This window comes from Sapajus apella, unplaced genomic scaffold (genome assembly GCF_009761245.1).
Source record: "Sapajus apella isolate SASKATOON/1434 unplaced genomic scaffold, GSC_monkey_1.0 scaffold12, whole genome shotgun sequence".
Lineage (NCBI taxonomy): Eukaryota > Metazoa > Chordata > Mammalia > Primates > Cebidae > Sapajus > Sapajus apella.
This window is the reverse complement of record NW_022436952.1, coordinates 32,401,315-32,427,997: the sequence shown is the minus strand read 5'-3', so window position 1 is coordinate 32,427,997 and position 26,683 is coordinate 32,401,315. Positions and strand designations below refer to the sequence as shown.

The following is a 26,683-nucleotide window of genomic DNA, read 5'->3' as shown; positions in this document are numbered from 1 at the left end:
TCAAAGGTCTGAGCCCTTGTTCTGGAGGACTTAAGAGGAAGATGAAAGGTGCCTTCAAACTTAGCAGTAGGAAGCACCATTAGCATCCTTGTTAAACATTTTTATCATTAGACTTAAAATTTGAAATATTATTTGAGTTTTGTTCACATGTTTAGAAACACTGTCTAGTTTGTCGACATTGAAGTCAATCTAGTGAAAATCTAATGGTATATATAGTACATCAGCAGGAGAAAAAATACAGAGAAGTCATTTCTCCTATTCCCTTTTTCCCATTGGTATTACATATGGATTCTAGAACGCTATTGCTCAGATTTGGTTTTTATGGATTTTTGTGTACCTTTTCAGAGTTCTGATTTAGGTTTGTGTCACTGGGGCTCTTCTTGCCTTAACCTTATTTTATGTCACTCACATTGAAATTCAAGCGGGGAGACTCCCTGTTAAGGAAGCTCGCTTAAGCCCTTGGAAAAACGACCATCCAAGCTAGGCCAGGCTTTTTATAGTGTTGCCTTTCTGAGGACCAGTTTGGCTGGTTGCTTCCTGAATTCTCTGCTTACTCATGTGACTCCTTATGAGGGATACCTGCTATAGAGATACAGACCAGTTGTCCATTCCAGGAGTCATAACTGTGATAACTGAGTGTGTACAGTTACTACATTGCATAGCAAAACCGAAAATATTCAAAACTGAGCCATAGTGTTGTGGCACAACTCAGTAGCTTTGTTGTAAGGTTTACTTACATATTGGATGTTATCTTCAGACTTTTAATTATTAGTTATTTAATGCAGTCATTTACTAACATAAAAGTAATGTTTACAAATGACCAGTGTAAATAATATAAAAATGTAAGATGGAAAATTGTCTCCCCCTGCCCCTATTTCCCATGTATAGCCAGTTAACTTTCTTGTGTGTCCTTTCAAAAGAAAAAGATCATGCATATACCTATGTGTTTGCATCCTTTGAACATTCTGTGTCAATGGGATATACTATTTTGTACCTTGGATTTTCTCTACCACATTCTTTTGAATGGGTATATCTACTGAATTGATATACTGTAATTTAGTTAATCACTCCTCTGTTGATGAACCATTTAGGTTATTGCCTGGTCCTCCCCGCCACCTGCCACTCTTTTAGTGTGACTGAGTATATTATCATGATTATTCACCACCCACAGATCCTTTGGTATTCTGTCTTAGGTAGTCAGAACAGCTCATGACTTTTCCTGATTTTTAAAATTAAAAAAATTTTTTTTTCTTAGTATAGGCCAGGTGTATCACAGGTTCCAGGGCCAAGGTGTGTGTTATGAATTATTTAGATAGATAAAGAGAATAGCCATTCAGATTATATGAACAATATCTGAATATTACTGTTTATCACAAACTATTGCAAGAGTTAAAAATGTACATAAGACGTGATCGATTCCTTTAAGGAGATTACTAATAATAGCTTTGGTTGGAAACCATTAAAAATTTTTTTAAAGATTATAGGCATGCTATTTTCATTAGCAGATGCAGTTTCTTCTCTTTAAACCATTTTCCAAAACTAACAGAAAAACACATTATACTCATTGGAATTTCTCTTTTCCTCTTGTTAGCAGTACTCAAAAGCAGTAAAATAACCAAGCTGAACAGAAGATAGAACAGATGCCAGGGTTGTTTAAAGACTGGTTTTTAAAAGTTATTATTACTTGGTTCTTAAATAATTGAGAATGATCTCAAAATACAGAAAATAAGACTCTATCCAGAGTCTTTTGCACTGGCTTGCTATTTATAGTATAAAGTTACTATAATTGCCTAAGGAAGTGAATTTGTTCACTTAATTGTTAATCTTAATTTGTTCTTTGTTAAAAAATACATAGCATCGAGATAAATCTTGTCTGGTTCTATTGAGCTTTGTACTGTGTTTCAGGTCTGGCTACCTGCAGTTAAGGCTAAAGGCTTGGAGATTTCAGGAACATTTACTCACCGCCAAGGGCACATCTATATGGAAATGAACTTCACCAATAAAGCTTTGCAGCATATGACAGATTTTGCAATCCAGTTTAACAAGAATAGGTAAGAAATCTGAGTCCCTAGCTTGATGCTGAGACAATAGTTTGCCTTAGATCCAACAGAACATTCCATTTAGCAATGGTTAAAAACTCACATACTGGGCTGGGTGCAGTGGCTCACACCTATAATCCCAGCATTTTGGGAGGCTGAGGCAGATGGATCACCTGAGGTCAGGAGTTTGAGACCAGTCTGGCCAACATGATGAAACCCTGTCTCTACTAAAAATACAAAATGAGCTGGGCGTGGTGGCGGGCACCTTTAATCCCAGCTACTTGGGAAGCTGAGGCAGTTGAATCCCTTGAACCTGGGAGGCTGAGGCTGCAGTAAGCCGAGATCACAGCAATGCATTCTAGCCTGGGCAACAGAGTGAGACACCATCTCAAAAAGAAAACCAAGCCTCACATATTTGGCAGATACTGGATGTGGAGTGAACCCTGGCCGTTGCAAGTCTTTTCAGTTATCAGCTTCAACTCTGGAGGCCCTAGGGGGTTTTGTTGGGAAACTCATCCAAATGGGGTGAAGAAATCAGAACTCATTTACTGTCTTGGATTCTAGGATTAGAACATTTTTGATAAAACACATTTTTAACTGAAATCCATTTATTTGTTCAACAAATCATTGTTTAGCATTAGCATGAGCCAGACATTTCTAGGTACTGGGGCTAGATTAGTGAACCAAACAAAGCTCCTGACTGGAAGTTCACATTTTGGTGGGAAAAATTAGCATATTTGGTTGGTTTCAGAAATATGGAAGTTTAGATCCTGACCGAACAAGCACATAAATCTTGACAACCTCCTTTTAGCAATGAATTCTCTGCCTTAGTAAGGAAGAGAACATGAAGAAGTAAAACAGTAATGTCTTATTCTTTTTGAAACATCAGTGGATTTTATTCAGTTTTGTGGTTCAGGAAACTGGCTGCTAGGCCTTAATGGCAGGCCCATTCATTTGTAAATACAGGATATTTAACCCTGCATATGAAAAGTAGTAATTGGACCCTTAAAGCAGATTTAATAAAATTTGTCTATGAATTTGCATCAGTGACTGTCTGATTTATTTCCCATCATTTGGAAACATTTTTGTACTCTGGATTTAAAGGCCAAGGCTGTTGGGAAAATAAATAAATAAATAAATAGGCCACGGCTGTTGGGGAAGCCTGTTGTTGTAATAAAGGAAATCTGCAGATGCAGAGTCTACATTCATCTTCACCCTTTTTTTTTTTTTTTTCTGGGAGATGAAGTCTCGCTCCGTTGTCCAGGCTGGAGTGTAGTAGGGCGATCTCAGCAGCACTGCAGCATCTTTTGTTCTGTTCCATTGTTTTGTTTTTCTTCTTTGGAGTTTTCAATTATTCATTTATTGACTCTTTGTTTATCTTTTATACACTGTTTTTCCCTCTAATCAAAAAAAAAACATCAAATCTTCGTATCAGCAAATATCCAATTCGCGTTCATATTTTCACAGTTGTCTAATGTTTTCGTACTGTTTGTTTTGTCTGAACAGGGTCCCAGTAAGGTCCCATACATTGTAATTGGTTGATAAGTGCCCTAAGTCCCTTTTAACCTATAGGTTCCTCCACCTCCTCTGTTTTGTTCCTTAAAATTTATCTGTAGAAGAAATTAGGTCTTTTATGTGTGGAGTTTCCCACAATCTTTATCTTGCTGATTCTAGCTGTAAATTTGAGGCAGATCTATAGATTTAATCAGATTTAGGGTGATCTTCTGGCAGAAATATTTCATAGTTGGTGGTGATCACAAATCCTATTTCTCTTTTAGTTTTTTTTTTTCCTTTTTCTCATTTCCAGTCTTTGTATTTCTTACCAGGTTTCCTATGGTGTCTCCTTGTTCTTTGTAGGTCAGTCTTTTTGTCACTATAATTGAACCTTTCCTATAATTTTTTATGAATGAAATTACATAATATAGAATTTTGTATCTGGTTTCTTTCAATTAGCATAATGCTTTTGAAATACATATATCAGCAGTCGATTTTTTCTTTTGTTGCTAAGTAATACTCCATTGATGAATTTACAGTTTGTTGAAGCGCTCACAAGTTGGGGGAGTTTGGTTGTTTTCAGTTTCATCTTCATAATAAAGCTGCCGTGAACATTTGTGTACACATCTTTGGTTGGACATATGTTTTTGATTTTCCTTGGCAAATAAATGGGAATGTTATTGCTAGGTTATATGGTAAAGTTGAGAGTTCTAGCTATTCCACATTCTCACCAATTTTAGCCATTCTTGTCGCTGTATAGTAGTGCCTCATGTTAATTTGCATTTCCCTAATGGCTGCTAATTTTAAGCTTTTTTTAAATAAACATATTGGCCATTCTTATATCTTTCGCTTAAATACCTGTTTAAATCTTTACCTTTTGTTGTTTTTGGGGGGAGAGAGAGGATTGTCTTATTGAGTTGTAAAAGTTCTTGGTATATTCTGGATACAAATTCTTTATTGCAAATATTTTTTCCCATTCTGTGGCTTGCCTTTTCTTAATAATGTCTTCAGAAAAACAAAAGGATTTTTGTTTTGCTTTGTTTTGTTGTGTTTTGAGACAAAGCCTTGTTCTGTCACCCAGACTGGAATGCAGTGGCATAATCAAGACTTATTAGTACCTCGAACTCCTGGGCATAATTGATTCTCCCACCTCAGCCTCCCGAGTAGTTCATACTACACGTCTGCACCACCACGCCCAGCTAATTTTTTTATTTTTTGTAGAGATGGGGTCCCACTGTATTGCCCCAGTTGGTCTCAAAGTCTTGGGCTCAAGCAGTCCTGCCTTGGCCTCCCAAGGTGCTGGAAATACAGGCATGAGTCACTGCACCCAGTTGAAAGTTTTCAATACAGCCAAGTTCATTAGGTTTTTTTCTTTTTATGGCTTATGCTTTTTGTGTTCTAAGAAATCTTTGCTTAACCCCATGGTTACGAAGATTTTTTTTGGCATGTTTTTAAATATAAGTGTTATAGTTTTTGTTCCTATGAGATCATTTTTAAATATGTTGTAAATTGTCAATGTAAAAATTTTTCCCTAATAGGTCATCTTGAAATCAGATGGCGTAAATCCTCCAACTTTGTTTCTTTTCAAAGCTGTTTTGGCTATTCTTGGTCTTTTATATTTCCCTGAAAATTTTAGAATCAGCTTGTCAGTTTCTACAAAAATATTGCTGAGATTTTTATTGAAATTGCAGTGAATATGTAGATCAGTTTGGGGGAGAATTGACATCTAAACAGTATTGAGTCTTCTAATCCATTAGCATAGTATATCTCTCTATTTAGGTCTTTAATTTCTCTTTGCAATGTTTTATAATTTTTCATGCACAAATCTTACACCTTTTATGAGATTTAAGTATTTCAGTTTTTGATGTTACAGTAAATGTTTTTTTGTTTTTTGTTTTTTTTTGAGACACAAGTTTTGCTCTTGTCGCCCAAGCTAAAATGCAATGGTGTGATCTCCGGTCACTGCAACCTCTACCTCCTGGGTTCAAGCGATTCTCTACCCTTAGCTTCCCGAGTAGCTGGGATTACAGGCACCCACCACCATGCCCAGCTAATTTTTGTATTTTTAGTAGAGACAGGGTTTGACCATGTTAGCCAGGCTGTTCTCGAACTCCTGACCTCAGGTGACCCTCTCACCCTTGGCCTCCCAAAGTGCTGGGATTGCAGGTGTGAGCCACTGCGCCTGGCAGTAAATAATATTTTTCATTTTAATTTTTTATTGTTGCTAGTATATAGAAATAGAATTGATTTTTATATTGAACTTGACTCCTGCAACTTTGTTCAACTTGCTTTTTCTTTCTAGTAGCCTTTTTGTAAATTCCTTATAGTTTTACTACATAAATAAATCATGTTATTTATTTATTTATTTATTTTTATTTTTTTTTTTTTTTTGAGACGGAGTTTCACTCATGTTACCCAGGCTGGAGTGCAATGGCACGATCTCGGCTCACCGCAACCTCCGTCTCCTGGGTTCAGGCAATTCTCCTGCCTCAGCCTCCTGAGTAGCTGGGATTACAGGCATGCACCACCATGCCCAGCTAATTTTTTGTATTTTTAGTAGAGACGGGGTTTCACCATGTTGACCAGGATGGTCTCGATCTCTTGACCTCGTGATCCACCCGCCTCGGCCTCCCAAAGTGCTGGGATTACAGGCTTGAGCCACCGCGCCCGGCCAAATCATGTTATTTATGAACAGAAACAGTTTTATCTTGTCCTATTCAATCTTATGCCTTTTATTTCTTCTTGTTGCCTGATTGTACTAACAGGACCTCCAGTAAATGTTGAGCAGGAGTGCTAAGAAAAGTGTTCTAATTCATTTGGAGAAGCATTCAGTCTTTCATCATTAAGCATGATGTTAGTCATAGATTTCTCATGAAGATTGAGGAAGTTCCATTCTATCTCTGGTTTTCTGAGTTTTATTATGAATGGGTGTTAAATTTTGCCAGATGCTTCTTTTGCATTTACTGAGATGATTATGTGAACTTTTTTAGTCCATTAATATGATGGATTACATCAGTTGATTTTTCAAATGTTAGACCAACCTTGCATTCCTGGGATAAATCCTACTTGGTTAGGATGTGTTGTCTTTTTTGTGTGTATTGGTGGAGTTCATTGGCAAAAATTTTTTTTACATCTATGTTCATGGTATATTTAGTCTTCATTTCTGACATGATTTATTTTTCTTATTATTTGTTTCCTGAATTGGATTGGCTCCCTTTACCATTTACTGTTATGTGATCTTCCTCGGTGGGCCAGCATTGTTGTTGTTTTTTTTTCAATTATGTTTTGTTTGTCATTAAGGAAGTTGTACTGCTGTCTTTCCACTTTTTATAATAATGCTTTGAATAGTTGCTGTGTTTTTACCACTTTGATACTCATATTTGAATGAGTTGGAATTTGCAGGACTAGCTATTATGAGATTTCTATAGAAGAGGAAGTTAGACATGGTAGTTTTTAAGACTTTGCTCCTCAAGAACGATTCCTTCTTTGATTTGGTGTAGCCACAACTCCTTAGCCTCTTCAAACCTAACTTGATTCCAGAGGGCTGATCTCAACCTCAAGCCCTGTCTTTTAAGGAAGCTCTGTCTTCTAGCATGCTTATGTTCTCTTTTGAAGGTGGTGCTTTTTGAGCTCTTTCATCTCCAGGGACCTCTGGGGACTTTTCTACCTTTTTTTTTTTCTTCAATCTTGTTCATATGTTGCTCCTGTTTATCTTGGTCTACCTTTGGAATAGGGCTGTCTTCTAAGAATGGATATTTGCGGTCAGTCTCTAAGACCTGCTACTACTGCTGGGTTCCTCTGAACTTGTGCCTCCCTACTGTATCACCAGAGCATCTTACCAGTTCTGTGATAAGCTTTCTTCAACTGATAGTTTTGGAGAAGGTGAAATTATAGCTTTTTAGGGACTTTTTCCCCCTTCTTTGTTTCCTCTTTTGTTTCTCAGATGAGCACTTGGAAGATTTGGAACTGTGCTGCTGCCATGTTTCCCAATATTGATCTAATGACAGAGTTTTGATGAATCAAAAGAGTTAAATGGTTTTTTGCCCTATGACTATTATTCCTAAATGAGTGATGTGAATTCTCAAGATCATTTCATTATTACAATTTGGTACTCTAAGGTGTAGTTTATCTAGGAAAAGGAAAATATTTCTTTAGCATTCTAACTCTTGAAAGAGTACCTGTATAAACTGTTTTTTTTTGAGACGCAGTTTCACTCTTGTTGCCTAGGTTGGAGTGCAGTGGTGTGATCTCGGCTCAGTGCAACCTTCGCCTCTCAGGTTCCAAGTAGCTGGGATTACAGGCTCCCACCACCATGCCCAGCTCATTATTTATTTTTGATTTTTTAGTAGAGATGGGGCTTCACCATGTTGGCTAGGCTGGTCTCGAACTCCTGACCTGAGGTGATCCACCTGCCTTGCCTCCCAGAGTGTTGGGATTACAGGCATTAGCCACCACTCCTGGCCTGTGTAAACTCTTTAGTTAATTTTATAAATATTGTAGTTCCATCTTCCTTCCTGAACCTATTTAGAATATAAGTTAAATATAAATTTGTATTATTTTGCTTCTTCTAGGCCTACTTTTTCCTTTCTGCTCCATTTTTTTTTTTCTTTTGAGATGGAGTCTCACTCTGGTACTCAGGCTGGAGTGCAATGGCATAATCCCGACTTACTGCAATCTCCACCTACAGGCATGAGCCACCACACCTGGCCTCAGGGTGGAAATTCTTAATTCTTCTTTCTCCCAAGAATTATCTAAGGAAAGAATTGTTAAAAATTATATTCATCCGGTGGCTCACGCCTGTAATCCCAGCACTTTGGGAGGCCAAGGTGGGTGGATCACGAGGTCAAGAGATCAAGACCATCCTGGTCAACATGGTGAAACCCCGTCTCTACTAAAACTACAAAAAATTAGCTGGGCATGGTGGCGCGTGCCTGTAATCCCAGCTATTCAGGAGACTGAGGCAGGAGAATTGCCTGAACCCAGGAGGCGGAGGTTGCGGTGAGCCGAGATCGCGCCATTGCACTCCAGCCTGGGTAACAAGAGCGAAACTCCGTCTCAAAAAAAAAAAAAAAAGAAAAAAATTATATTCATCAAGACTGTCCCTCTAGTGACATTTTAAAGAGAAGAAACTTTTGAAATCATAGCACTAGCAAAGCAGTTCTGCGCTTATAAATATTTTCTCCTTCCTCAAATCCATTTAATAGAAAACAGAAGTTATGATGTAACCAGTGTTACAGCAAGTTGGAATTGAGCACCTTGATTCCTGCTATCCCTTTCATTTAATTGTATTAAAAATTTGTTTCCTCGCCTGTAATTCCAGCATTTTGGGATGCCAAAGTGGCCAGATTGCTTGACCTCAGGAATTCGAGACCAGACTATCCAACACAGTGAAACCCCATCACTACTAAAAATTCAAAAATTAGCGTAGCATGATGGTGCATGATTATTGTCCCAACGACTTGGGGGGATAAGATTGGAGGATCGCTTAAACCTGGGAGGTGAGGGCTGTGGTGAGCTGAGTTCATGCCACTTTGCTCCAGCCTGCGTGACAGAGTGAGACCCTGTCTCAAAAAAAAAATTTTTTCTATAAATGGGGCAAAATGCCCTTAAAACCCAAAGATATGGTTAAATCCTGCATCTTGATTAACCCCTGTAATTTATCCTCTCTTCTAGCTTTGGTGTCATCCCCAGCACTCCTCTGGCCATCCATACACCACTGATGCCAAACCAGAGCATTGATGTCTCCCTGCCTCTCAACACGTTGGGCCCAGTCATGAAGATGGAACCTCTGAATAACCTGCAGGTCAGAGTTTTACTTCACTCAGGTGGTACAAATTAATATCTTGCCAATTTTTTTTTTTTTTTAAGATGGAGTCTCACTCTGTTGCCCAGGCTGGAGTGTAGTGATGCGATCTCAGCTCACTGCAACCTCCACCTCTCAGATTCAAGCGATGCTCCTGCCTCAGCCTCCCAAGTAGCTGGGATTACAGGCACACGCCACCACACCTGGCTAATTTCTATATTTTTAGTAGAGACAGAGTTTCACCATATTGGCCAGGCTGATCTCAAACTCCTGAAATAAAGTGATCCACCTGGCTCAGCCTCCCACAGTGCTGGGATTACAGGCGTGAGCCACTGTGCCTTGCCCAATTTTTCATTTACATGTAAAAAAGTCCCTCTTTCTTCCTTAGGTTGAGTTAGTCACGGAATAGGGTTTGAAATAAATCTTTGTGAAGGAGAGTTTTGTTTTGTTTTTAAGAAAAACAAAAGTCATGCGTTGGCATAGATATTCGTTATTTTACTCAACAAGCATTTAAAAACTTTTTTTATTCTCATTTGTAAACCTTTTTTCCTTAAGAGTTTTATGGCAAAATTTGAATGTCATTTATATAAGAAGAGATTTATATGGAGGTCATCACTGAACACTGGACCACAGGTAGTTAGGCTGTTTGGATTTAAATGTCCCATTAGTATGTATTTATGTTAAGTATAACACCATCTTAGAGGAATTTTATCTGGTCTACAAGAGCCTCTTTATCTTGAAAATGTTGAATTGTTTAGAATGCTTGGGTATCAGCTTAAAGTTACATTCAGTTTTCACCTACCTTAAAGTTTCTTTTGAAATATAAACCCTATGGGCGTCAGGCAACATGAAGGCAGAGCAGTAAGCTCATAAGTCAAGAGTGTAGCAACCCTGCAGGTTGCTAGTAGTCATGGTTTTAATTTTCCTAAGGTCAGGAAGAAAGCCTTGGACGTCCCTGAAACGGGGAACTATAAACAATGCCTACACAGAGCAGAGACCCTGGAGGGGCAGCTCCCTCAAAGAAGAGCTAGGAAAATGTTTTCGCCACCCGCCAAAAATGACAGGAAAGTTCTGAGCAGGGTTCTGGGTAAAGCCCCTTGTGAGAAATTCAAGGCCCAATCAATACTATATATGAGTTATATAGTCCAAATTTACACTATTTATGTAGGTATAGTAACCTCCAAATCAATAAATCAATGTAAGATTGGCCCAGGTCTGATAAAACCTAGAGTCCTGTCTGAAGCAAATACAAGAAGCCCTTTAGCAACACTTATAAAATTTAGGGCCTTCAGGACCCCCAACTGAAACGGAAATTTCTACTGAAAGTGAGCTTGCAATTTAATAGGAGAGAGACAAAGATGCACTGTGAAGGACAGTCAACATTGCAAAGAGGAGGACTGGTACTGCCCCCACCCCGACTAAGAAATTAAGATAGAACAGTCTGAATGGGACTATGAAATATATTTAAAATGATGAAAGAAAAATGTCAACTTTCCACTTTCCAGTCTTTCCACCTGTCTTAGGTGGGATCCCATTGCATAATCTTCTAGAAATACCAGTGTGATATACTAGTACTGATAGTGAGACATCAAGAGTAAATTATCTTGGATTAAAACTAAACATTCTACCGTCATTTAAATACCAGCACAACAGGCCTGTTTGCCAGTTCACTAACTACCTTGCTGCCACAGTAGATGACTGCCTTTTTTTCGGCAAAGGGAGTAACGATTTAGACGGTAGATGAGTGAGTCACAATATAACTTGGCTCAGACTAGAAGCATAAAGCAAGGATTACTATGCAGATGGAATTGGCTGTTACTATGATGACAGTAATGTGTAAAGGGGCTTTTCCGGCCCAGGATCCTGAAGAAACTTAACCCAAATCTACATCTGTTCCCTTTTCATCGAAATCTAACCTCCCATTGGCCACAGAGCCTCAAGCCTAATATTTGAGGACAGTCAGCATGAATGCAAGAATGCTTTACCTCATAAGTAGGAAAGAGAATTTGGGTCACAGAAACCAGGGCAAATTTTCTGCTCTTAAAATGAAAAGAAAAAAAGAAACAGTAAACAAATTAATGAATGTCCATTTACTTTCCTATTGGCATTTCCATTTGACTAACTCCTGAATAGGAAACCTCGTAAGAGAAGTTGAATCTTAGTCCAACCCTTCCCTCAAAAGCATCGATATGATATTAGAGCTAGCAAGTTTTAATTTTCATAAACCTGATATTATAAAAAGCAAACTTTAAATTTTTCCATCCATAGTTAACTACTGAATTTTCAAATTTCCCCCATGGATTCTCTTCTTTTGGGGAATGTCATAATTGTGGCTATTTTCTCATTAATTGGCATTTCCCCATGGAGATGATAAACAAAACTGGAGAAGAATTTTTCCACCTCTGAGCAGCTTTACTTAGTGTGTACTGGTGGGAGTTGAAACTAATGGCTGCTTAGAGATGTGTCGGGTACTTTAGATTTCGGCCTCCATTCTGCCCTTTTCCCCATATGAACAAGAAGAAAATCAAAATGTAATTCCAACAAGGTTAAACTATATAGATCCAGATAAAGCCAGGTAAAGATTGATCTAGCTTTTAAATGTATTTGTATAATGTTTAGGTTCAAGAGCTCATGTGGGAAAATTCGTATTTTTCTAGTACTCCAGACCATCAGGAAAGAAAATGTGTTTGGGGATTGAGGAAATGAAATTTTGAATTACATATGGGTTTTAGCTGTTTGGGCTAATTTAATATCAGTGTGTAGAACAACTAAATCAAGCCCAGATGCCAGAACTGTAGTATAAAACTTATTTAAAAACTTTTCATCAAAACACTCATTAAACTACTTACTGGCTTACAGACTATTTGAAACAATATTTTAAAAAGTCAAAAAAGATACCATTCATTCTTTTTTTTTTTCCTTTGAGACGGAGTTTTGCTCTTTTCACCCAGTCTCGATTGCAGTGGCGTGATCTCAGCTCACTGCAACCTCCGCCTCCAGGGTTCAAGTGATTCTCCTGCCTCAGCCTCCCAAGTAGCTGGGATTATAGGTGCCCGCCACCATGCCCAGCTAATTTTTGTATTTTTAATAGAGATGGGTTTTGCCATGTTAGCCAGGCTGGTCTCGAGCTCCTGACCTCAGGTGATCCACCTACCTCTGCCTCCCATAGTGCTGAGATTACAGGTGTGAGCCACCATGCCCTGCCCATTTATTCTTAAAATGTAAAATATATTATGCTTCAAATATGGGAATTAAATACATAGTAGAAATTTGAACCTGGAAGAATTTTTCAACTATACTGACATTGACTGTAAAAGCTTTTGTGAATCAACTTATAAACATTATACAAAGCCAAGTTAAGCTTTGTATAATGGAAGCGTCTTGAGTTTATTTATATCATATAATTATATTCCTTAAAAGAAAATTGATTCTCTCTGTTTAAATAAAGCAAAAACCTTAATAAATGTCTAAATGTATTTCCTCTAAATGAGTTTTCTCTGACTCTGATGTCCTTGTTTTTCATTTCATGTGTTGGTTGTGCTTAGAAACATTTTCTCAATGAACTTCTTCAAACTTGACACCTGGCAAGTGACTGCTTTTTTGAGTCGTTGTCTGCAAGAAGACAGTGGAATTATGAGTTAACATGTGTTCATCGCCAGGGTAATAATGCTCATGGTCTTTATATAGATGCTGCAGAGTTCCCACAGCTGCTTGGCTTCCTTTTTCACAGGGCCATAAACTCTTACAAGAACATTGATAGCATCATTCTTTCAAGTTTCATCTTTTGGCTTTTATCAGGGTGATAAAGGCACAGTTTAAAGAGTCAACTAATGCTACAGTTATTTAAGAAAAACCCAGTCCCCAGACTTTCTTCCCTAATAAGACCTCCAATAATCTCCTTCCACAAAGCCAATTTCTTTCACCTCTTTTGATTCTTTTGATAATTACCTAAGTAGCATGCTAACATTGGGACTCCTGGATTTTTCTTTATTTTTATTTTTTTGAAATAGGGTCTCACTATGTAACCCAGGCTGGTGGTGCAGTCATGGCTCACTGCAGCCTCCACCTCCTGGGCTGAAGCGATCCTCCCACCTCAGCCTCCCAAATAGCTGGGACCACAGGAGCACAACAGCACGCCCAGGTGATTTATATTTTTTTAAAGTTTTTGTAGAGAGAGGGTCTGCATTGCCTTGGCTGGTCTCAAATTCCTGGGGTCAAGCAATCCTTCCACCTTGACTTCCCAAAGCACTGGGATTACAGGTGCGAGCCATCGTACCCAGCTGGATTTTTCTAAGTATTCCTGTCTATCTCCCCACTCACTGCCATTATCTATATACTTTTCATATTCCCATTTTTTGGATACAATTATCTTGGAATTTATTTGAATCAGTGTTCACTAGAGGTGCTACCAGCCCTAAGCCTTTGAGAATTCTGTGGTGGTATTGCCAATCCATCTGTTTTCCAGGTACCAAGATTTTGTTGCTGTTTTATCTTTTTCTTACTATCTCTATGAATGTATACCTTGAAATTTTTTAATCTTCCTTTAGTTATGGCAGAACTTTTTCCAGGAGAAAGGAAACTTAAATGTGATTTTTCAATCTTCTGTGTCTCCCTAGAGGTCTGATAGCACCTTAAAATTCTTCTTTCCAGGCTGGGTGCCATGGCTCACTCCTGTAATCCCAGCACTTTGGGAGGCCAAGGTGGGCAGATCATGAGGTCAAGAGATCGAGACCATCCTGGCCAACATAGTGAAACCCCTTCTCTACTAAAAATACAAAAATTAGATGGGCGTGGTGGCATGCACTTGTAGTCCCAGCTACTCGGGAGGCTGAGGCAGGAGAATTGCTTGAACCCAGGAGGCTGAGGTTGCAGTGAGCCAAGATCACACCACTGTACTCCAGCCTGGTGACAGAGTGAGACTTTGTCTCAAAAAAAAAAAAAAAAAAAAAAATTATTCTTTCCTTCCTGCTATACAACTTTATAATTAGGAACCTTAGAGGTGAACCTGTGGAGAAAGAATTGACCCTTTCCCATATATAGTTTTTGTTGCCCCTCTCTTTATTGCCTTTAAATCTCACATAAACATTGTCAAATAAGAGGCTAAACATTAATTAGGGAAAAGAAATAGGTATAATGTCTCTTGTTTTTTGTCTTTGAATGTCTTTCTAAAACAAGGCAGTATTCATCAGCTCTGTTCATTTAATCTTTGATTAGGGCAGGAAGTGCTGAAGACGCTAGCTGCAAAGGACACGATCTTACAATCCTGTTTATTCATGTCTTAAGCTCATTGCCAGCCAGATTTTGCTAGTGTGTGGCTCTGAGGAAATTCTGTCCCTTGCTACTCCTACATTGATGTTCCAGCCTGTGAGACAGTCAGTTGCAGATGGTACTTGTCCCTGATATTTCATGTCCTGCATATGTCCTTTCACACTCAGAAAGCCCACAGCTATAGCTATTGTACCAGAAAATCTGGTAAACACTTCCAAATGGAAGACCTTTTCAGCAGCTTCCCTCAAATGAAGCAAACCAGCTTGACATTTGCTGACTTTTCTTGACTTGTGCAAGCCAAACAAGTCAGTGTTGAAGCCTCCTTTGGTCTTCCAAGATCCATAATTGAAGACTGCACACTCTAATTGCATTGGTGGGACCACGATGCTGCTTGAATAGACAATGAGATCTTGAAGTGGTAGATCTTTTGGGAACTATTTAGAGATTCCCAGGTCAGACAAATAGATCCAATGCTGCATCTACTATCCAAATGATCCCTGTAGGCCTAAAAATATCCCACCTAAAATATTCTATAAGCAGTATATAGGTACTGGAGTCTTAATTATGAAAGATTAAAATATTTTGCTGTCAAAAAATAAAATAGAAAATTACTGTGATTACTATTTCTGGTTTGACATATTCTTCATGGCTCATCAGGACTATAAACATATCTCATCTGAGAAAATGTATTACATATTAGATATTCCTTTTTTACTAGATTGTCCTTAGTGAGAACACTCCTTTATCTTTTTTGTCAAGATAATTGAGATTATACTGAGCTGTATTTTTTGTCTTTCTGTAACTAGCATTCAAATTCTGGCTTCTGGGATCTTTTAGCAATGTATCTATTAATAATAACCGTCCTGCTTGAATGGCCACACAGAAGCTATCAGAAAGAGTCCTGTATTCTGACAAGGGTGGTCTGATGGATCAGAAATCTGTCCTCAAAGGCAGGAAACAGTTAAACACCCAAACTTACAAGCCCATGCTGATATCTGAGAAAGGATAATGAATTTCACACAATAGTTCTAAAATGGTAATAAAAGTGATTTGTGGGCTTTTTTTTGTTGTTAAATTCACAGCCATCTTTTTATCATGATTATGAGTTAGGAGTTAATGATGGATAATAGAATCAGTTTTATGTTTCTAGTTTGATAAATGATTAGAAATAGATTTAACCTTGTGGTCTTTAAATTTAACTTTGCGATGCAGTAGGGGACTTTGAATTCTGGATGTCAGGTAGCTACCTCTTTGTAGTCCCTACGTTCTCATTATGGCTCATTATCTCCTGCCTTAAGGTATATGATAGGTTGGAATTACAGAGAACTCACTTAGATTTTTTTTCCTCAGCAAGGTTGAATTTGAGAACCATACCCTGCTCTCCTTCATGTTTACTCTCTTATATTTTGCTATAGCATGATGTTTAATGACATAGGGAAAAAGGTGCATTATTCATAATTTTTTAATGAAGGGGTTATGTATAGGCTTTGTAGTATTAAGGTCCGTACATATTTAAATAAAACTGCAGAAAAGCTTTGAGCCATGTGAGCATGTACACATAAAGAATGTAAAATCTCATAGTTGGAAGAGATGGCCTTTAATTTTGTCTCTTTCAAACCCTGTCTGTTTTTGATGGAATTCACTCTATGTATGTTGGCAGTAATGGGAATATCAGTGTGTACATGAATACCACCAGTGATTTACTACCCTAAATGACCCACTCTGTCTTCATAAAACCATTAGAGAGTTGTTTATTTGGCGTTTTTTTGTTTTTGTTCTTGATTTTTTGTTTGTTTGTTTAAGACAAAGTTTCGCTCTTGTTGCCCAGGCTGGAGTGCAATGGTAGATCTTGGCTCACCGCAACCACCACCTCCTGGGTTCGAGCAGTTCTCCTGCCTCAGCCTCCTGAGTAGCTGGGATTACAGGTGCCCAACACCATGCCCAGCTAATTTTTGGATTTTTAGTAGAGATGAGGTTTCATCACGTTGGCCAGGCTGGACTCAAAATCTTGACCTCAAGTGATCCGCCTACCTCAGCCTCCCAGAATGCTGGGATTACAAGCCTAAGTCACCACACCCAGCCGAGAGTTGTTTATATGAAATAAAATGCCTTCCTTTAGGTTCTGTCTATAGATCCTAGTTGTACATTTTGAGATTTTTATAGATTAAGTTTCTGAATCAAGGCACCCAGGGCCTGAAAGTCAATCAGGTGGGCCTGTAATGAAAACATACTTCAGTATGAATTTCTTTTCCTTTTTTTTTCTACTTCAGGAAAGCCTAAGTTTATGGAAGCGTATTTATATATGTCAGTTTTATTGTTCTAATTTTAGAAGAAAAACCATTGAGAAGGAGGGACCCTGGTAAATGTAGTTAGAATGAGTTACAGTTTGGAGACTGAAGGAAAATATTATCTAATCACTTTTGAAAAGTGTGTGAATGAAAGATGATCCTTGACTCGGTAGCAGCCTTCCTTTCCAGGAACCCCTGAAGGAGTTGAAGGGCAAGTACTCAGAACAGGGAAGCACAGAACTTCTCGATTCCATAGCTCCCACTGTGCTCCTGATGGTAATTTCGGTCCCTCTATATGACCTGCTTCCCCAGTGGAACTACCCAGAGATAGCATCTCTGTTCAGTGGCCTGCCCATCTGTCCAGTCATCTTGACAGCCACGTGTCATCCTTTTGTCCATGAAAGGTTGTACTGTCTACCAGGCAGAACAAAGGCACAACCGTGAACCCATTTGATTTCTAACTTGCAGCCAACTAATCTGAGAATATATGCTTAATATCTAGAACCTAGATTTGATTCTAGGTCAGTTTTACCCATGGATTGAAAAATCAGTTATGTTCATTCACTCCTATTACCACCTATTATTACTGAAGTCTGTTCTTTTATTGAATTTCTACTAGGTCTTCTATGGCATACTAAATTAGAGTGGAATAGCTCATCACTTTAACAGTTCTCTAGTCTAGCCTTTACCATTTTATGATTTAGTACAGTGTGTATTAAATGTTTCTATTTGTTTTTTTCAGTTAGGGTCTCACTCTGTTTCCCAGGTTGGAGTTCAGTGGCACAAACATAGCTCACTGCATTCTTGACTTCCCAGGCTCAAGCGATCCTCCCACTTTAATCTCTCAAGTAGCTGGGACTACAGGTGCATGCCACCATGCCTAGCTAATTTTTTATTTTATTTTATTTTTTGTAGAGTTGAGGCCTTGCTATGTTTCTCAGGCTGATTTTGAACTCATGGCTCAAGCTATCCACCTGCCTCAGCCTCCCAAAGTGCTGGAATTACAGGTGTGAGCCACTGCACCTGGCCTAAATGTATTTTTAAAGTTTAACAGTAAGCCCTGCAGAGCAAATAATAGCTCAAGTTGTCTCTCAGCCCCCCTCTTCCTATCCCCAACTATTAACATAAACAATATTTGAAGATGAGACAGCAGCAGCCAAGGGCACATCAGCCAGTACATGTAGCTGTGTAACCGTGTAGCTGTCGTTAAAGGGAAAAAGAAAGACTGGTGCCTTTGAGCTTATCTGTCAGGCAGGCTGAAGGGCCTGTGAAATTATTGCTGGCTGTTTCTGGCAACTGTAACTGTATAGAGTAGTTCTGTTGTAGGCTGCTAGAAGAGGAGAGGATTAGGGCCCAGTAATAAGGATTTCTGAAAAGTAACTGGGTTGGTCAGTACCGTAACACAGATGGGTTATTCGTTGGCAGAAAGCAGTCACATATACATTTGCTATACGTTATTTATTTAACTTATAAAACTTTTAAAATGAGGAAGCTAACCAGGAGTAGGAACAGATGCAGTGTATTTTAGCATGATTTTCCCTTGACCCTGGGTTCTCTATGAGGCACACAGCTGCCAGTGACATAGGTATGGTCCCATCAGAGTCGTAAAAGTTGCTTAATTCTTGCCATACCACTGGCCTGTTACACTCGGGCAACCCTCAGGTAAGATACCTGTTATACTCAGGTAACTTATAGCAAATGTATATGTGACTGCTTTCTGCCAATGTATAACCCACCTGTGATACTATACTGACCAACCCAGTTTCTCTTCAGAACACTCTATTACTGGGCCCTAATACTCTTCATCTAGCAGCCTATAGCAGAATTACTCTGTATAGTTTCAATTGCCAGAAACAGCCAGCAATGATTTCACAGGTCTTTCAGCCTGCTTGACAGATAAGCCCAAAGGCACCAGTCTTTCCTTTTCCCTTTAATGACAGCTACACAGCTACACGTACTGGCTGATGTGCCCTTGGTTGCCGGTGTCTCATCTTTGAATACTGTTTATGTTAATAGTGGGGGTGGGGTGGGGCTGAGGGACGACTTGAGCTATTATTTGCTATTTAGGGTTTAGTGTTAAACTCAGGTAACCCTGAGTATAACCAGCCAGTGGTTTAGCAAGAATTAACAAACTTTCAGCTGCCCACCTGGAAGAACTTACAGTAATAGTTTCTAAGCAGAAAAGGCAAAATCCTACCAAAGGTCTCCAAGACTTTGGGTGATCAAGCTATGCCTTTCTCTTCCTCCTTTCCTCATTGACTTCATCTGCTACTCTTCCCTTTCACTGTAGCCACTCTGGCCTCCTCACTGATCTTAGAATAGGGGATGCTGCCGCCTCATGACCTTTTAATTGACTGTTGTCCTTGTCTGGAATGTGCCTTCTCCCAGTCTCCGTATCTGTATGGCTTCCTTCCTTCGTTTAGATCTCTATTAAAATAATACCAAAAAGGAGAATAGAATGATAGTTACCAGAGGCTGGGAAAGATGGTGGTCAGGGGAATGAAGAGAAGATTAATGGGTGCAAAATTAGATAGAAGGAATAAGTTGGGTTTTTGTTGTTGTTGTTGTTGTTTTTAAGTCTCACTCTGTCACCCAGGCTGGAGTGTGGTGGTGCCACCTTGGCTCACTGCAATCTTCACCTCCCAGGTTCAAGCAAGTACCTCAGCCTCCCGAGTAGCTGGGATTACAGGTGCCTACCACCATACCCAGCTGATTTTTATATTTTTATTAGAAACAAGAGTTTTACTATGTTGGCCAGGCTGGTCTTGAACAACTGACTTCAAGTGATCTGCCCACCTCAGCCTCCCAAAATGCTGGGATTACAGGCCTGAGCCACCACGCCTAGCTCAATAGTACCTTTTTTTTTTTTTTTTTGAGACGGAGTTTCACTCTTGTTACCCAGGCTGGAGTGCAATGGCATGATCTCGGCTCACCGCAACCTCCACCTCCTGGGTTCAGGCAATTCTCCTGCCTCAGCCTCCTGAGTAGCTGGGATTACAGGCATGTGCCACCATGCCCAGCCAATGTTTTGTATTTTTAGTAGAGACGGGGTTTCACCATGTTGACCAGGATGGTCTCGATCTCTTGACCTCGTGATCCACCCGCCTCGGCCTCCCAAAGTGCTGGGATTACAGGCTTGAGCCACCGCGCCCGGCCTCAATAGTACCTTTTTAATAAGATTTCCTCACTTCACTCCTAGTACTGCCAACCTTCCTTATTTTTACCCCATAGCATTTCATTATATTTTAAATACTACTTAATTATTTAGTATCACCTCCTGCCCCTCTCCTATTAGAATGCAAATTTCAAAGGGGCAGCAGTTTTGTCTATGTTTTTCTCCCCCACTGCTGTGTCTCCCAGTGCCTGGAACAATGCCTGGCACACAGTAGGTGCTCGATAAATATTTGTTGTTGCATGAGTCTTTTTGCTTTTATTTAAGAAAGTATTAACCAGGCCAAGCGCAGTGGCTCACACCTATAATCCCAGCACTTTGAGAGGCTGAGGTGAGCAGATCACCTGAGGTCAGGAGTTCAAGAGCAGCCTGGCCAATGTGGTGAAACCCCATCTCTACTAAAAAATACAAAAATTATCCAGGTATGGTAATGGGCACCTGTAGTCCCAGCTACTTGGGAGGCTGAGGCAGGAGAATCACTTGAACCTGGGAAGCGGAGGTTGCAGTGAGCCACGATTACACCATTGTACTCCAGCCTGGGCAACAGGAGCGAAATTCCATCTCAAGAAAAAAAAGAAGAAGAAAATATTAACCAACATCGATTCATCTAGTTCTTGAAACACACTAAGTAAGGCTATCTCTTCATCTTAACAAACAGAGTATCCCCAAACACAGCCTCTGCCTGTTGCCTCTTAGCAGCCTTGCATTCTGTCCTCTGACTCTGATTTAATACCCTTTTATCTGGGTAGGTCTGGTCCTGGTCCCAAGTTTAATCTGAAGACTATAATTACAAATTCATTTTCTCAAGTAGGCAGAGCAAATTTTAGAAGCTATTGCTTCCTTTACTCTGTTTATTGATATTAGGAAAGGCAAGATCACAGCACATTAATGGACCCTATTTTCAAAATTGGAGATGACTAGGAACATGGAACATGTTAATCATGCTCACATTTTGGAATTTTTTTTTTTTTTTTTTTTTTTTAAGACAGTCTTCCTCTGTCATCTAGGCTGGAGTGCAGTGGCACAATCTCAGCTCACTCCCGAGTAGCTGTGATTACAGGCACTCACCACCATGCTCCGCTAATTTTTTGTATTTTTAGTGGAGACAGGTTTCACCATGTTGGCCATGCTGGTCCTGAACTCCTGACCTCCGGTGATCTGCCCACCTCAGCTGACAGTTTAGTCCAAAGTATTCTAAAGCAGTGTCTTCATACCACTTTGCAATCTTAGTCTAAGCTTTTTTTTTTTTTTTTTTAAGATAGAGTTTCACTCTTGTTGCCCAGGCCAAAGTGTGCCTCCCAGGTTCAAGCGATTCTCCTGCCTCAGCCTTTTGAGTAGCTGGGATTCAGGCATGTGCCACCACGCCTGGCTAATTTTTGTATTTTTAGTAGAGACAGAGTTTCTTTGTGTTGGTCAGGCTGGTCTCAAACTCCTGACCTCAGGTGATCCCCCGTCTCAGCTCGGCCTCCCAAACTGCTGGGATTACTAGAATTACAGGCGTGAGCCACTGTGCCCAGCCTACAATCTTAATCTAATCTTTAGTGTTCTGGAGATTTAACTTGCTGACATTTCTAATTCATAGTCTAAGTTATTTGAGAGTTTTTCAAGACTGAGATTAAGCAGATCTCATAGCCAAATGGGGACTACAGGAGAAGTCATAGTATTTCAGTTTCAGTGTCTTTTGGTTTCTCTTGACTTCCTTTGGAATCAAAGCTTACTAAGAGAAATTGGCTCTTAGGAGCTCATTGCCTTTTTAAAGCCCAATAATTACATGTGCTACTAGAGGATTGATAATTTTAGAGATCATCTGGAAGCTCTGTTCAAAGCTTTCATTTCTAGTTCCGAAAACTGTTTAAATATGGAAACTTGAAATGCTGAAGTACATGTTAGGGACGTGGAACCACTGCTAATTTGTCAAATTTTCCCTATAAAGGGTTCCACTGTATATATACTTGTAACAATGAACAGTGTCCTAGTGTGTCCTGAGAATACATCAGTATGGCTTCATACTTGGGATGAACAGCAGTTTGGTATCGTTTCAGGCCTCCTCAGCTATCATGTAATCCACCTGATCTATTGGGTGGACTAAGAAAGAATATGGGAAGAGAGTTCTCCTTTGAATCCTAGCTGTGAAAGTGAACTAAAGATGCTGTTCAGGTTAAAATTTAATTAGCACTGGAAGGAAAGTCAGTTGACATTTCCTGTGGTTCGTGACTCTTTGTGCTATGTTTTTAACTATATCAGATATTGTCTAATATCATAGATCGACCTTTCTGTTTTGTCAGGGTACCTGAGAATTCCCAGATAATTTATTGGTCAATGAAGTTTGAAATGTTACTTAAACTTCAGATCACCAGGTACCGTGGCTCATGCCTGTGCAATCCCAGCACTTTCGGAGGTCAAGGTGGGAGGATGGCTTGGGTCCAGGAGTTTGAGACTAGCCTGGGCAGCGTAGTAAGACTAGTAAGACCCTGTCTCTACAGAAATAACAAAGCTAGCCAAGCATGGTGGCACACACCTGTAGTTTCAGCTACTCATGAGGCTGAGATGGGAGGATTGCTTGAGCGCAGGAAGTCAAGGCTACCGTGAGCTGTGATCATGCCTCCACACTCCAGCCTGGGCAACAGATCAAGACCCTGTATCAAAAAAGAAATTAAAATAAAAATAAACAAGATGGTATATATCTTTTGGCATTGACTAGGAATGCAGAGCTACATGTCAGTTTAACTCCAGTACCTAGCAGAAAGGGCCGCTACTGTTTGAGTCTCAGATGACATATATCACACAGTTGGAGTTAGTACCATTAAAAACCTGTCACTCAGAGCCATTCCCCTAGGATCTGTTGACTAGGTTGTGTGGTACTTAAAACACATCTGAATCATCATTCCTCAGAGAACTGGAGATGGTTGACGTCACTGCCTGGTCCTAGCTTGGACCAGTCTGCAAATAATCTTTCCAAAAGCTAAATGGAGAAGAGGAATAAAAGAAAAAAATTTCTTCAGAAACGTGGAAAGGTCACAAGTGACGTTGTGGAAGAGTAGAAGATAGAATCTCAAAGGCGAGTCCTGTACTACTTGACTTGGTTTTCCTTGTGGCAGTGCCTCCTTTGGTTACCTGTGGTGAGAGGTCAGGTAAGAGGCCTCATTTGCCACAGTTCAGACTGAGTTCATCTTGTACCTTTTTATAGTACTTTTGAGGGTACTGGAACAAGGTTAGAATATTAATTTAGCCTTTTCCTCTCCAGCTGTCCCACCATAAAGAGATTGTAGCTCCTGCAGCAGGCTTCCTATACTATGGAAAGAAACTAATTGCTGGTTACAGGCTGAAGCTGACAGGTTGCTCTTTTCTCAGCAGCCACGTAAAGTAACTTTAAAAAATCATTGTTATTATTAAGCCTTTATAACCCACTTTTGTGTTTTCAAAGTGCCTTATAATTTGTTTGCTTTCCTATTGATGTCCCTAAGAAGCAAGTTAATATTGTTGTGCTCACATGTTGCACATGACATACCAAAGGAACAGAGGATTAGGTAATCTGCTTCTGTACCATCTATGACCTGCTTTGGGCATCCTAAAGCAGAAGCTGAGGTGTGCATTCCGTTCTTTCACTCATTGAACCCATTTTCTCACTGCTTTCTTTGGTGTGTATGTATTGTGGCTTTTATTCTTTTTTGACTGCAACTTAGAAATGTATTTTACATAGTGTATAAACACACACACACACACACAATACATAAGACAACAGTTTCAGGAAACATTACTACTCTTCATGAGATGAATAGTGATTTTTTTTTTTTTTTTTTTTTTTTGAGACGGAGTTTCGCTCTTGTTACCCAGGCTGGAGTGCAATGGCGCGATCTCGGCTCACCGCAACCTCTGCCTCCCGGGTTCAGGCAATTCTCCTGCCTCAGCCTCCTGAGTAGCTGGGATTTCAGGCACGCGCCACCATGCCCAGCTAATGTTTTGTATTTTTAGTAGAGACGGGGTTTCACCATGTTGACCAGGATGGTCTCGATCTCTTGACCTCGTGATCCACCCACCTCGGCCTCCCAAAGTGCTGGGATTACAAGCTTGAGCCACCGCGCCCGGCCCGAATAGTGATATTTTTTATTTTTATTTTTTTAATGCCAATTTCAACCCATTCTGTTAATTTTAAGAACCACCAATTGGTCATGACCCACCAAGCTAGGGATACTTGAAGCTAAAGAATACACAATAGCACATTTTCCTAGAGCATCAGTGTTACTCAAAGGTAAAGGGAGAAACACATTTTTATATTAAAATGTATATGGATACATTATGGATTTTAGCATGGAACTTCAAAGAGATTTTGTTCTTATGATAGACTGCTTCATATTATACCCCTAATATTGACCCATCCCCCTGCCTCCTCCCCATTATGTATCCATTCTTTCCTCTTCTGTTAAGGGAAGTACATGAGAAAAATGTGAGAAGTACTGACCTCCTTTTGGAACTTTGTTTTGGAGACGGGATCTCACTTAACTGTTGCCCAGGCTGGAGTGCAGTGGTGCAGTCATAGCTCACTGTAACCTTGAATTTTTGTACCCCTATCTTCCTTTCCTCCTGCTTCAGCCTCCTGAGTAACTGGGACTAAAGGCTCATGCCACTGTGCCTGGCTTTTTTTTTTTTTTTTTTTGGATAGAGACAAGGTCTCACTTAGGTTGCCCAGGCTTGTCCCAAATTCCTGGCCTTAAGTGATCCTCCCCCTTCAGCCTCCCATAGTGCTGGGATTACAGGAGTGAGCCACTGCACCAAGCCCCATAGAACCTTTAAGTTTATATATTGTGTAAACCCATGTGAAGTCAGAAACTTTGTATAGTATATCTTACACCTGTTACTCTTCTTCAGCACCTATTCTGTACCAGTCACTGTTCTAGAAACTGAGAATATTGTGGCAAATAGAAGACAGGAATTCTTTCCCTGATGGAATTTATATTCTACCACAGATGGGTTATGTGGCATGGGGACAGACAATAAACCAGCAAATCAGTACAATGCATAGTACATCAGATGGTAGGGAGGGCAGTGGAAAAAAATAAAAGAAGTATTGGGATAGGCAGTCCTGGAGTTGGAGAGTGGGTGGTACAATCTTACAAAAATGTGTTGGTCACGGAAGACATATCTGAGAAGATAATATCTGATTAAAGCAAAGACTCAAAGGAGACAGGGTAAGAATCATGGATTTCTGGAGGAAGAGCATTGTAGACAGAAGAAACAGCAAATGCAAAAACCCGTGAAGTAGGAGTGTACCTTCTGTGTGCAAGGAAGGAACAACAGACTTCTGCAGCTGGAATAGAGCTAGCAAGGAGAGTATTAACACAACATCAGAGAGGGGGGAGGAGTTGGATTGTAGGCAGTTGTAACTTTGGGTTTTATTCTGAGTGAAAGGGAAAGGTTTGAGCAGAGAAGTATTTATGAGCTGACTTACATTGGCTGCCATGTTGAGCATATACTGGGGAAGCTAAGTGCTCTGAAGGGAAGGTATAGGGGGTTGGGTGGAAGAGTAGTGGAGACGCAGAGACTATTAAAGGCTTTGCAGAATACCTTAGTAGTTACTGAGTTTGGAAAGATGGCAGGAGGTTGTATTTGGAGTTGGGGAGGGAAGATTAAGAGTTGGTTTTATCACAATGAGACTATCTCACACCAGTTGGAATAGCTGTTATTAAAAAGTAAAAAAATAACAGATGCTGGTGATGTTGTAGAGAAAAACGCAATGCTTATATGCTGTTGGTGGGAGTGGAAGTCTTCAAGTCTTGTGGAAGATTGTGGTGATTCCTCAAAAAGACCTAAAAACAGAAATACCACTCAACCCAGCAGTCCCATTACTGGATATATATCCAAAAGAATGCAAATCATTCTATCATATCATAAAGACACATGTATGTCTATGTTCATTGTAGCACCATTCACAATAGCAAACACATGGCATCAACTTAAATGCCCATCAGTGGATAAATGCCCATCCACTGGATAAAGAAAATGTGGTACGTGTACACCATGGAATACTATGTGGCCATAAAAAAAGAATGAGCTCATGTCTTCTGCAGGAACATGGATGGAGCTGGAAGCTATTATCCTTAGCAACCTAACACAGGAACATAAAACCAAACACCACATGTTCTCACTTATAAGTGGAAGCTAAATGATGAGAAACATGGACACAAAGAGGGGAACAACACACACTGGGGCCTACTAGAGGATGGAGGGTGGGAGGAAGGAGAGGATCAGGAAAAGTAACTAATGGGTACTAGGCTTAATACTTGGGTGATGAAACAAGCTGCACAACAAACTCTGATGACACAAGTTTACCTATGTTACAAGCCTGCACATGTACCCCTGAACTTGAAATAAAAGGTTTTTTTTTAAAAAAAAAAGAGTTTGGCCGGGCGCGGTGGCTCAAGCCTGTAATCCCAGCACTTTGGGAGGCCGAGGTGGGTGGATCACGAGGTCAAGAGATCGAGACCATCCTGGTCAACATGGTGAAACCCCGTCTCTACTAAAAATACAAAAAATTAGCTGGGCATGGTGGCGTGTGCCTGTAATCCCAGCGACTCAGGAGGCTGAGGCAGGAGAATTGCCTGGGTTCAGGCAATTCTCCTGC

General features: G+C 39.8%; 1 protein-coding gene across 7 annotated transcripts in view; it reads left to right on the top strand.

Annotated features, from left to right (window-relative positions):
• Window positions 1-26,683, top strand: part of AP2B1 (adaptor related protein complex 2 subunit beta 1) — a 139,498-nt gene that overhangs the window by 90,265 nt on the left and 22,550 nt on the right. For all 7 annotated transcript variants that reach the window (XM_032280858.1, XM_032280861.1, XM_032280855.1 and 4 more), the window contains 2 exons: window positions 1,906-2,051; window positions 9,207-9,336. In XM_032280858.1, coding sequence (XP_032136749.1) covers window positions 1,906-2,051; window positions 9,207-9,336 — 276 coding nt within the window. The remainder of the gene's footprint in view (window positions 1-1,905; window positions 2,052-9,206; window positions 9,337-26,683) is intronic.